General features: G+C 37.9%; 1 protein-coding gene across 1 annotated transcript in view; it reads left to right on the forward strand.

Annotated features, from left to right (window-relative positions):
- The window catches only part of adamts6 (ADAM metallopeptidase with thrombospondin type 1 motif, 6), an 83652-nt gene that overhangs the window by 22597 nt on the left and 48855 nt on the right, over window positions 1-12200 (forward strand). The window contains exons 9-11 of the mRNA XM_052567139.1: window positions 1125-1230; window positions 2976-3122; window positions 8302-8443. Coding sequence (XP_052423099.1) covers window positions 1125-1230; window positions 2976-3122; window positions 8302-8443 — 395 coding nt within the window. The remainder of the gene's footprint in view (window positions 1-1124; window positions 1231-2975; window positions 3123-8301; window positions 8444-12200) is intronic.

Here is a 12200-nt window from a genome sequence, read left to right on the forward strand (position 1 = left end):
TTGTGCTCCTTTTGCATCCTTTTTGATGCTTAAAAGCCCCATTTATTGTAATTGCGAGGAAAATAGCAACCATTTCCAATTTTTTTCCCCGCAGAAAAAAGTTGAAAGTATCAAATCATTAATGTAACAAACATCCAAAGGCAATAGCTTGAATTTTATTCAGAAAATGTGCTTCTTGTATGTATTTTTATACATATTGGAGTAGCATGTTGTTAGGTCAACCTCTAGCCAAACTTCAGCTGTGAGTCGGTTCTTCACTGTACTTTGCAAAATGTTGAGTGTTGTTTGCTTGACTTTGTTGCTGTTTGTGAATGTGTTGTTCTAAATGAGTCGGTTCTTATGTTATATTTCAGTCATCAAGCTGCATATGTAGGCAGTGTAGAGAAAGATTTGTGCGATTCAAGTACTCTATGTCAGTGCTGCCACACCGAGGTGGCTTGCTACAAACATTGCTACATAAAAACAGAGAGTAGATTTAATGTTTCCTTCATTCCATACCAATTAAATAACAGGCCTGTTTATTTATGGCATGGAAAATGACAGTGCAACATAAAGCTTAAAAAAGTATAAACCTCTCAGAAAGCCAAGTCCCTATAGGCTGGGGACTAAAACACCCTCAGTAGTAAATTTCAGCTTATGCTGTTTTTATGTTAATACCCCAAAATTGTCAACTAAATCTTATTTGGAAGAAAACAGACATAACAGGATTAAGAAAACAATGATTTCTTTCACTCTTTTTGCAACTCTGAAACCTTGAATAATAAAAACATCTAAATTTTAGGGCCACAAAGTGATGTGTTTTCTTGAATTCCGAGCTCTGGCTTGAATTACTAGGTGGTCCCTTGTTACCAGATGTAGAATTTATAAATCTAACCCCCATGTCTAGACATTTTCCAGCTACAACATCAGTTGTTTTTTTATTTAATCATCTAGCCTTCAGTGTTGACCCACCCCCTGGTGATTTAAAAAAACTTTAGCATAAACTTTTCACCAGCTTCAAATTCAGTGGTGTCGAGGTTAATGTGAAGAATCTGATTTTATGGTGGTGACTCAGTGGAGCACTTCTACACCTTGACCTGACCTTATGTGTGTGTGTTTTTGTGTGTCTGTGTGTGCGCGCTCAGGTTTGGCATCCGTAGCTGGAATGTGTGAGCCGGAGAGGAGTTGTAGTATTAATGAAGATATAGGCCTTGGTTCAGCCTTCACTATTGCACATGAGATTGGACACAAGTAAGTCTATTTTCTCTTTCTATTTGTCTTTTTGTTTCTGTTTTAATGAATAAATGTGAAAAGTCTTATGGAATTAGATTGTAATATTTTAATTGCAGTTAATTGGTGGTGTTTGCTAAGGCAGCCATCATTATTACAGTTTGAAACCTAAAGGGAGAGTACACCCAAAAATGATAATAAAAAAAAAATGATGTCATTGAAGTCAGAAAGTATAAGTGATGATGAAATTGTAATTTTTGGGTGGATTATCCCTTTAAATAGTCTTGTTTACAGTGAGTTTATATTCTTTCTGGTGCTTTTATGAGAAAATGTTCGGGAGAAAAGGAAACAAGAATGTTGCAAGCCAGATTTGAACTCACTTTTCTAGTTTGAGCACCACGACTGAATGTTTTGATGACATAACGAAGACAAAAAAACTATTTTGCTATTATTGCTCAAGAAAATCTTATTTGAACAAAACTGTCAATTTGAAAAATAAAATAAAAATGTTTTTAACGTTTTTAAAAAAAAAGACAAGTTTAGTTCAGGCTGTCCAAAAATGTTTTTTAATAAATAAATAAATAAAGGGCTTTGCCGAACTTTTCAAGTTTCAAATTTTCCAGTTAAATTCTATCTCGTTTGACACCTGTTTTAGAGCATTTAGTATCTAATTAAACTGGATTGCGGGTAGCAAGTGAAATACAGCACACAACAGTAATGCAACTGTTCAGTGAATTCACCCGTGAAAGTGTAATGAGATGGTCAGGACCTTATTAAAGCCCTTGTGGTTGAAAAATTGCTCAGTATTCTCCATGTGACGTTTTCACATCTCTTAATATATTTGTGTCTGGATTGGTTTTATTGTGGTCATTACTATTTATAATCCTCCAGCCAAAATGCAAAGCATTAGCTGCCTGCACACACATCTTTATGCAAATGACAGTCTGGACAAATGAACCCTATCCCGAGCGCTTAGAAAAATAACCATGATCTATTGGTCTATGTAGCTTTTCGGCTAAGTTCAGCGAGATGGCAATTTCCTCTATTATGTCTTGCGTCTGCTTCTGTTGTGGAGCAGTTGTAAAAATAGCCCCGGCTTCTTGCGGGGAAGGTTTCTCCCATGCTGATTTATATTGAGAGTAGAGTGAAATGTCATAAATGTGCGCCTTAAAAAAACACAGAGGAATTGTGTGATGTGGTGGGGGGTATGCTATATGCATTAGAGGCTTACTTCTGCTTTTGGAAAGACCCCGGCCGACAACGAAAGCTTCGAGGTCTTGCCGTAAGGTGATCTGATTTTTTCATGCAACATCCAGACAGATATAAAAGGGAGCAAAATTTGCATGGCTCAAATGATGTATTTGTGGAGTTGCCGGCAAGGAATGTGGCTGAATGCTTCAGCAGTCTTGTACACCGATGAGAGGATGACAGCAGCTTGGAGGACGGGGGGAAGCCGGGCCAGGTTCATTAAGAGATGACTGCCCGATTGAGGTCTGCTCAAACGTGTAATTATTGATTGACAGGCCTGGATCAGGGTGGTGATTACAACTTTCACGTTCCTTCAGAGCTCCAGACAGCCTCTGGCCTTTGACCCGTCTGTCCTCTTCTCACAGCTGTTACTGAGCCAGAGAGAGCCTCTCTTTACAGCTTAGCTGAAGGAGATGTCCTCGGCTCCTGAGCTTTCAGAGCTGCCCGAGCTTGTTTGCTTGCGTGAGACGTGATTGACGTGATCCGGTGAAGTTCACAATCTGCTGCTTGTCTCACAGTTTCGGCATGAACCACGATGGGATCGGGAACTCCTGTGGAACCAAAGGTCACGAGACAGCCAAGCTGATGGCGGCCCATATCACAGCCAACACCAACCCCTTCTCCTGGTCGGCCTGCAGCAAGGACTATATCACCAGCTTTTTGGAGTAAGTGAAAAGAGCATTTGAAGAATGCTTGCCCTAATTCAATCACATACAGTATAATATAATCCATTATTTTGTCTCACTTGCTGTTCTAAAGCCCAGCTCACACTGCACAATTTTGTTCATCTGAAACGTTGTCTATAATACCAGGCTAAAATCTGAAGTCTTTTGATCGGTGGTTTGACAGGTTTATCAACAGCCGATTAATGGCTGCTAAGAAAATTTTTACCTCCGATGAAATTCTGGCAGTGGCAGAAGATTTGGCGCAGAGTTTTGCAGTGTGACTTCTCCTATGATGCACGTCACACTGTTTTTGTTTTTCAAGACAAGATCAGAATTAACGCTAGAGATTTCTCCCATCCCCCGCTCACAGAATTAATATGTTGCCTTTGCTATGATAATCAGTGGTCGCACCACTGTTTTCATTTGGGTTTAAACTTTCAAATGATTTCCTATTTAATGAATTGGGTTTTCATTTTGGCTTAAACTATTCTTCTTAAATACGCTGCTATTGCCACCATTCAAATCATTTTCATGAAAGCCCTGCATGTAATGCAGCTCGCAGTGAACGTGTATGGGTTGATAATGTAAACTGTGTTTTCATACACTGCATACACTTAACCCAACTCTTAATGTTGGTAGAACCAAATGCAAATCTTACAAAAGTTTTGCAGAACACGTTTTAAAAACTAGATGCAACTTGTAAAATAACACCATGGGTAACACTTTTACTTTAAACAGTCTACCGTCTATAAGTACTTAACTTAACTCAACTTAACCCTAGCAATATCTCTAACCATAACCAGTTTATTAATACTCAAATGAAAGCGAAGCCCAAAATACTTCATTTTTATACACGTATGATAGCATATGACTGGAGTTGAATGCATAGCCTTTTAAATTGTCCATTTGATAGCATGCTTGAATGCAGGCGATGCCCTAGAATGTTTCATCTTTGTCCAGTGTCCGCTCTATTTTTCTCCAGATGTTATGACTGATAAAAATATCTTTGAAATCTTTTGAAATAAAGTTGTGACTATCTCATAACCCTCTCAAAAAAGTGCTCTTCAGTATAGGCATTTGGTATTGCAGTCTCGGGCATCTTGTTGTTGTTGTTGTTCCATCTTTTTTAGTTTCATTTTCTACTGTGAAGCAATGGCCCGAGCCAGTGTTGCCACCTTTTGGAAAAACGGATTATTGCAAAACAATTTCAGTGTGCATGTGCGACCTGCACGTACCAATTGTGTGGTGCATGTAGAGTATGCGTGTACTATTCTGGTGATGAAATCTTCATCACACACACAGTATATGGACCGTCGCATAAAAAGTGAAATATACTTTGGGCTTTAGTTGACATAAGTTACTTATAGTAAGTAGAATGTCTAAAGTGGACTGTCAAAATAGTGTAACCACAACTATTAAAGTAGAATAAAACTTGTCCTTTTTTTGCAAAGTCACATGAAAAGCCTTTAATGAGGAATGTAAATCAGATTGGTCTAGCATGCATGCAAGTTAATCAGACTACAACTGGACACAGAGTTTTGTGAATGCTCTGAAAAAAAGAGGTGACGCATGAAAATTTTTTATCAACTGTGTCAAGTGTAAGATTTGACCACATTTACCTTTTTTGGGGAATTTTTGCAGGTAACGCCGTTTTTTTAGGAATCTATATAACTGGCAGGATGAAAAATGTGCATCGCAGATTTCACAACAATTTCAGATTGGTCATGTGGGTACCTTATATTGATGAACAGAAAGCTCCTTAGTTTGAAAATGACTTCTGTGTCAGCATTAGATTGCTAAACTATTGACAATAGAAAATGAACCTTTTTTGTCCATAAAATATTGCCAACATTTCCTTAATGTTACTCCACTTTTAGACAAACAGATAAATACTGAAGACTACAGCTCAACTACACACACAAAAAAAAAACTGCTGCAGATTGATTATAGCTCCCCATTAACTGTCCACTCTCAATATCACTCAAAGATTATCAAAACATTGGCAAAACTAGTGGCAATTTTTTCCTCGAAAGTGTTCATTGTAACCTTTCATCCAAATGGATTGATAGAAACCTGTGCACCATGACTCAAAAATGGTGTAGCAGCAGTCCAGGCAGATTGGCCTTTTCCCAAATGAGAAAATATCACTTTGAGAAAGAGGATGTCTGTGAGCACCCTTCTAAAACCTAAATTGCCAAATGTTGCATTTTAACTAACTTGGTTAAATGTCTAGAGTGCAGTTAGATGATTACTCTGATGGCTATTTTATCACTGATACATAATGCCACTTAACAATGGACTTAATTTTTTATAACCACACAAATGTGCTGGATTTAGAAAAAGTCTGTTCATGGCTAGAGGAGAGTGTGGAAGTTGATCTGTAGTAGGCAGTCCTAGGCAAGTCTGTGAAATGTTAGCCTAACGTAAAACGAAAGAAAATAATAGCGGTTGCCATGGCTGTCAAAAAGTTTTCCTGGTGAATGACCTCATGGAAGAAGATTAACATCACAGCCATCGCTGGCATCAGAAGCTTTATCATCGTGTGCCAACTTCCCACACAAACACAAAGAAACGCTGCTCTGTTGGTTTGGGATGAACTCCCTGTTGTATAATCACACCGTGTCATCTGTGACCATTTCGGATTGAGGCTGAATACCAACCTTCCTTTTTTGGATTTGCTTAGCGCCGAGCAATTCATCAATAATGGACTTTCTCTGAAATCTCAGGTTGATGTAATCTTTGGCAGTAAAACAGCTCTGCTATGATAATGCTAGTCTATTACCGCAACATCCCCATCTAGATTCAGTGGATGCATCTTTCCTCGCCAGAAACCCAGAAACTGGTGTCTGGCTGTAGATTTGGATTTATTTTAGTGTGCTTGTTTGTACATGTACAGTAGTAACCTTTAATAAAGAAAGTGGCTTTTGGAAAAATGGCTAAAAGCTATTTAGGCTTCTGTTTAATGCAGTCATTATTACTGGTAAACTCATTGGACATGCTAATTAATTGGCAGAAGTACATGCACATTTTGAGATAATGTGCCTTTTGACCAATTGGCAATTAATTGTGTCAGTTTCAAAAGGTATTTTTCCATTTTGTCAATGAACCAGAAAGTCAAACACAGTCAAACTGAGCAACACAAGCATCTCTGTGCTTTATACAAAATACCAGCACACGGCTTGTCTAATTAGATTTGAAAAATAGCTGTTCTATAAAAATTGTTATCGATAGCACACAAAGTTTAGACGATTGCTGTGGACAAGCTGTAATCTGTTTAGCAATTTCCTATTTAGATATTTGTTTTTGTGCTGAAATATTATAAATAGTTACTAAGTTTCCTTTTTATTGCTGACATATCTGCTCGCTGTTATGAGTTTACCAAAGGAAGTCAAATAAACATGTCCATTTTTAAAGTGACCATTTTTGTCTTTCTCTAAAGAAATAAACAGTCTTTGTTTGTGTATTCCAATACAAGGGCACATATTCAGATTCGTCTTTCTCCCCGGCGAGGGGATTATTCTACCAAAACACATGGGAAAAAATAGAAAACTTAATGGATGAAACTAAATACAACATTGGTTACCCCCCAGGCTAGAGCTTATGTGTTTCTTTCCTTTCCAATGTATTTGGTTTAGTTTTTAATTAGATTAGACTTCCAGTATTGTGGTGGGAAGCCAGAGATCCCGGTTTCATCTAATGCTTCCCCTTGAATGCACTACAGAAACCAGATCCATAGGATGCTTTTTTTTAGACATCTAAATATATTTTTGAATACCCTTTTGTTAAATTAATGTAAGATTTTATCAACCACATTTGGCTTATTAAAGGGAAAACAGAGCTGATTGTCAAACTGTTTTCTCTAGTGAATATTACATTTGCATTTATTCATTTTCCCCCTCAGGACAGTGTTTTTGCATACATGTAAAATATTTTATAATATTAAAAATAGTATATAAATAATATATATTTATATATATTTGCAAATTATGATGTTGTAATTTTAGTTTGAAGGCTAAAATAAATGATTTAGTATTATAAAACTACAAATAATTTTAATTTCAAGCTCCATTGATAACTATCTCTGGCCTCCAGTATATATATATATATATATATATATATATATATATATATATATATATATATATATATATATATATATATATGACAATAGTTGTCATTTAAGTTTTAAAGTCACGCCTTCCCATTTTTCCATCTTCAGACCAATAAATGTGTGAGTTAGACACATATCCCTTGTAGAAAGTGTCTGAAAATGTAATGGCATACTGTCAGAGGGTTAGTGTGTCTTGGCTGATGCAATGTAAACTCACTCTCTTTAGAGGCACTGTTGCTTTTAGCAGCGCACGGTGGGGTGGTTGGTTAACATGCTTTAGGTTGCGAGTTCAGTTGCAGCAATCATGCAAATGCCAGACAGAACCTAGAATAGAGCCGCCTGCTCTCCAGCAGTATGAAATGTTAGCGTTTATGTTGTTAGCGAGCCCACTATTCCCTCAGAGAGAAGGAGAGCGTATTCCGCGGCATGCTGCTGGAAAAGCCAGCGGGATAATAATTGTCTGTTTTATTCCGGCGGACAGCAGCGGCGTGGGGCGGACACGTCTCTAAGCCGCTTGCGCACGCCAGGGAGGGGGGAAAAGCATCCGTAACGGGGACGCCGAGAATAAAACAAGATCCACTTCTGAACCCAGAATAAACACAGCCCAACAAAACATGCACCGCCTGGCCTCTGCTTTGGCTCTATTTTTTCACTTTGTTCATTGCAGACAGAGCTGTGGCCCTTTTTTGAGGGTTTCTTGGGAGCGTTCATATTTCTAGCTGACTAAACAGACTAAACACAACTTTGACTGGAAGCGTGACCTCCAGTACCTTCTGCATTTTTTTTTTTTTGCTTGTTCAGTTTCTTTCGTCATTTTATTGGCTCTTCAAAGGATTCCATAGGCACACCGCAGTACCATATAAGTCCAAATCTCAGCGTTTTATGACCACTGTTTGTCATTCCCGCTTCCCTCATTTCACCTTCTGTATTTTCCAGGTACCTCGCTTGCTAATTCCCATTAACAATATGCCTTTCCTTTCCCTTTCATGTGAGATTTTTTCTCTTGTTGGACATAGATGAAACCTCTGTACAGAAGCCAATCCCATTGAAGGTTTGTTTTTTTGACAGCTCAGGTCGGGGAACATGTCTGGACAATGAGCCTCTGAAACGAGACTTCCTGTACCCCACTGTGGCTCCAGGGCAGGTGTACGATGCAGATGAGCAGTGTCGTTTCCAGTACGGCGCCTCCTCCCGTCAGTGCAAATATGGGGTAAGAAGGCTGCAAGACACTATCGTGCTCTGGGAATGTCATGCGTGAAAATTGTTGGCTCAGACACCACACATTTTTGCCATTTTTGAGAAGGAATGGGACGGTTCTGCTTCAAACATGTATCATAAAGTGTTCATCAAAAGTAAAAATTACAACCTTTAAAAGTTAATTGGAAAAAAAGTGGAATATATCTTAATTGTGCCACAATTGTCAGCAAACGGTATAGCAAAAATAATACCTGTTTTACTTCCATCGCAACAAGCACAACTATTCTGTGGATGCTTAAAAGTCATGAGAAAGTTAATCATGTAAAACATAACAATGGTAGATGTTGGATTTTTAAACATTGCAGAAATGTTGTTAAAATCCCTGTTGCCAGCTACCGTATTTTCCGGACTATAAGTCGCACTTTTTTTCATAGTTTGGCTGGTCCTGCGACTTATAGTCAGGTGCGACTTATTTATCAAAATTAATTTGACATGAACCAAGAGAAATGAACTAAGAGACATTAACCAAGAGAAAACATTTCTGTCTCCAGCCACGAGAGGGCGCTATATGCTGCTCAGTGCTCCTGTGGTCTACACTGAAAACATAGAGCGCCCTCTGGCGGCTGGAGACGGTAATGTTTTCTCTTGGTTCTAAATTAATGCGACTTATAGTCCAGTGCGACTTATATATGTTTTTTTCCTCATCATGACGTATTTTTGGACTGATGTGACTTATACTCAGGTGCGACTTATAGTCCGGAAAATACGGTACTTAAAATGGAAAGTAGGTAAAGTATGATCACGAAATGTTGCTAGATGGTAATATACTGTACCAGCGAGTCTCGGAAAGTAGGATTAACCATATCTAGTTTTATAGATGGGATGGTATATAGGTTTATAACTTTTATCGGTATATATTGGTATAATCTCGCCTAGCGACTACAGTTGTTACTAGGTAATTCTTTTGAAAAAGTTCCAAAAGGGGATTTTAAAGTCACAAAATCTGTAAGTCGCTAAGTTGCCAATGCTGGTTACAATGAGCCAACAATACAGTGGTTGATGTTTAAATGCTTCATTCAAATTTACAAATTACGTTACATTAAAAGCTGGTTTTGGTATGGTTTTTTTTTTGATGTAAAAACAGATATTGACATTTTGAGTCTATTTAAGGAAAACATATTTAAAAATTTTACAGAGATGTTACCTTAACCAATGCAATTAAGCTAAAATCACAACATTTTCAATGAATACACGAATTTTGGTCCTAGTCAAACATGCCAAAAAAAAGTAAATGGCTGTAACATTGCTAACACATCAAGTGTGATCAGATATTTTCTACATTATTGATAACTGTGAAGTTAAAACCTGCTGTATATGAACTAAAATCTAAGAGCTGATTTTGATTCAGAAGGCAGTCTGGACATAGAGAGCAAGACCGCTACTTAAAGAACTCTGAGGAGACATGATGCCGGAGGTCAAGCAGTTATTTTTACCGCTGACCCAGAGGAGACTAGCCAAAGGACATGATTTGTTCAGCAGGCAACATTACGAGAAGAGCTCTCTGATGTACAGAGCAGTGAGGGGGAAAATGTGCTATGAGTGAGTGCTATGGTGTCTCATTTGGACTTGTAAAGAATATATCGAGTTTAAGTTTTTGTAACACTTGCCCTGATTGTGGAGAACTTTTGGACGCTTTGAGAAACACAGGTGATTGCAATCAGCTTAGATTATTTTCACTTCCTTTGAGGGCTAGAAGTGAGGCTGCCAAGTCTATACTCTCTTGTAGTAGGTCACATGATGCCATAAATGTTGTCGAAATTAAAGATCGTTGTTTTATCAGCACCTGAAACGAGCTTCATTGAGCACGTTTGAAGTCGGGCCACATATCTTTCAGAGAAAGCCCATATTTGAGGTTTGTTTCTTTTCCTGTCGAATCCCCAGACTTTTGGAAATGATAATGATTTTACCCAAAGAATAACAAACTTAAGCAAATAAACTGACACAGGAGGGAAAAAAAAGGCTTGAATGAAGCCAGGAAAATTAATGATCAATAAGAGATGGTGCTCTGCTTAGTACAAATATGCGGCTTTGCTTTCTACACCAGAAAAGAATTAAATTACCCAAGATTACAGAGTTCTTTTGTTTCATTGAGAGATATATCCGACAGTGGATGAACGCATGCCAAAGAGAGAACCCTGTAATTTCTCTCTTAAGCTCATAACTGTGGTATAGATCAGCATGGAAGACGGTCATGTAAAGAAAAAAAGTCTTGCATTCCCTTGGCTCAAGTTTAATACAGCGTGTAGTGTTAGTGGATTCTGACAATCTTATTTTTTTCTGCCAACCATCTGTTTAATACATGCCTTTGGAGAATTATAACCACACCATTGGACCAGAGGCTTGAATTTGGTTTGGAAAAACTGTTACGGAGAGATAAACACACACCCGGGGGGTAGACGAAAAATTTGAAACCTAAAAATATATTGATATCAAAGACCTAATAAGGAATACGACCACCTTTTGCCTTTGATTCTTCCTGGAATTCTGTCATATATTTCCTGAACGATGTGGAGTGGAATTTACCCCCATTCTTCAAGAAAACTTGAGCCTGGGGGTCTTTAGGACAAAGCCACTGGAAATCTATTTCTAAAACTATTCTGATTCAGATCAGTGGTGTTTAGATCAAGTGACTATAGAGGATGTGGGAGCCATTACACTTTATCCTGCTGTTTATTAAACCACCAATTAATCAGCAGTGTATATGAGGAGATTATCACCATGGAACATGGGGACATCATAAAGGAAAATATTTAGTGGCAGTGGAGAGCACCTAGTATGGTATGGTGGTCTCAACAGTTTCTGTGACTGGATAATTTTGAGATCTGACTTTTCAGATATTAAGGTATTTGTTTGTTATTTGGTATTTGTAGTTATTAGTTTGAGTGAACTTGTGACATCATATGCAAAACATGGAAAAACTCAGCATAGACTTAATAATTGTTACATTTTTTGTACATTACTTGGGTCCTAGCTCTGGGATGATGATGGATGGTAAGTGGGGTAAAAAGCTGGTGGCGGGATCTTCCTCTACATCACCCACAGTAAAACAAGATCCGACGACCAACAAGGTGATGTACTCCGAGTTTCTCCGAAGCATCACCAGGCAGATCTTCTCATCCAATCCAACCCAAAATCCATCTATGAGCTAGTTTTCACTGCAGATGACGAGGTGGCTGGTAGCATGAACTCCTCCACATATGCCTCCAGGTTTCTTGGAAAATAAATACTGTAGCCCCATTGGGCTCAAAGGGGTTCCCCATCAGGCCAAAGATAATCGAGGGCAAACTTCCTCTTTATTAGTGGGTCCTTTATTTAGTCACGTTTAGGTCAAAGAATGACAAAGGTAGACAAAATAATTTAAAAGAAATGTGTTAGATTAATCAAAGTGAATCCAACCAAGAAGAAACACAAACGAAACAGTATGTAAAACACAAAACGACAATAACAGACAAAGGATTAAAGAAACTGGAACTAATGAAATAATTAACTACAGAAAGTTAAGAGAGTGGGTAATTAAAAAGATGGAGAAACTAGGTCAAGATGACAAAACAAGAAAGACATAACCAAAACACAATGAAAACATGAAACTAAAACTAAACCAAAGTGTTACATAGATAGAAAGAATTACTGAATATATTTAGAGGATATTTCCATCAGAAGACCAAAGCTATGACTTTAATGGAACACTTTGTAAAAAATTAGCACAGATG

Source organism: Carassius gibelio, chromosome B10 (genome assembly GCF_023724105.1).
Source record: "Carassius gibelio isolate Cgi1373 ecotype wild population from Czech Republic chromosome B10, carGib1.2-hapl.c, whole genome shotgun sequence".
In the NCBI taxonomy this organism is placed as follows: Eukaryota; Metazoa; Chordata; class Actinopteri; order Cypriniformes; family Cyprinidae; genus Carassius; species Carassius gibelio.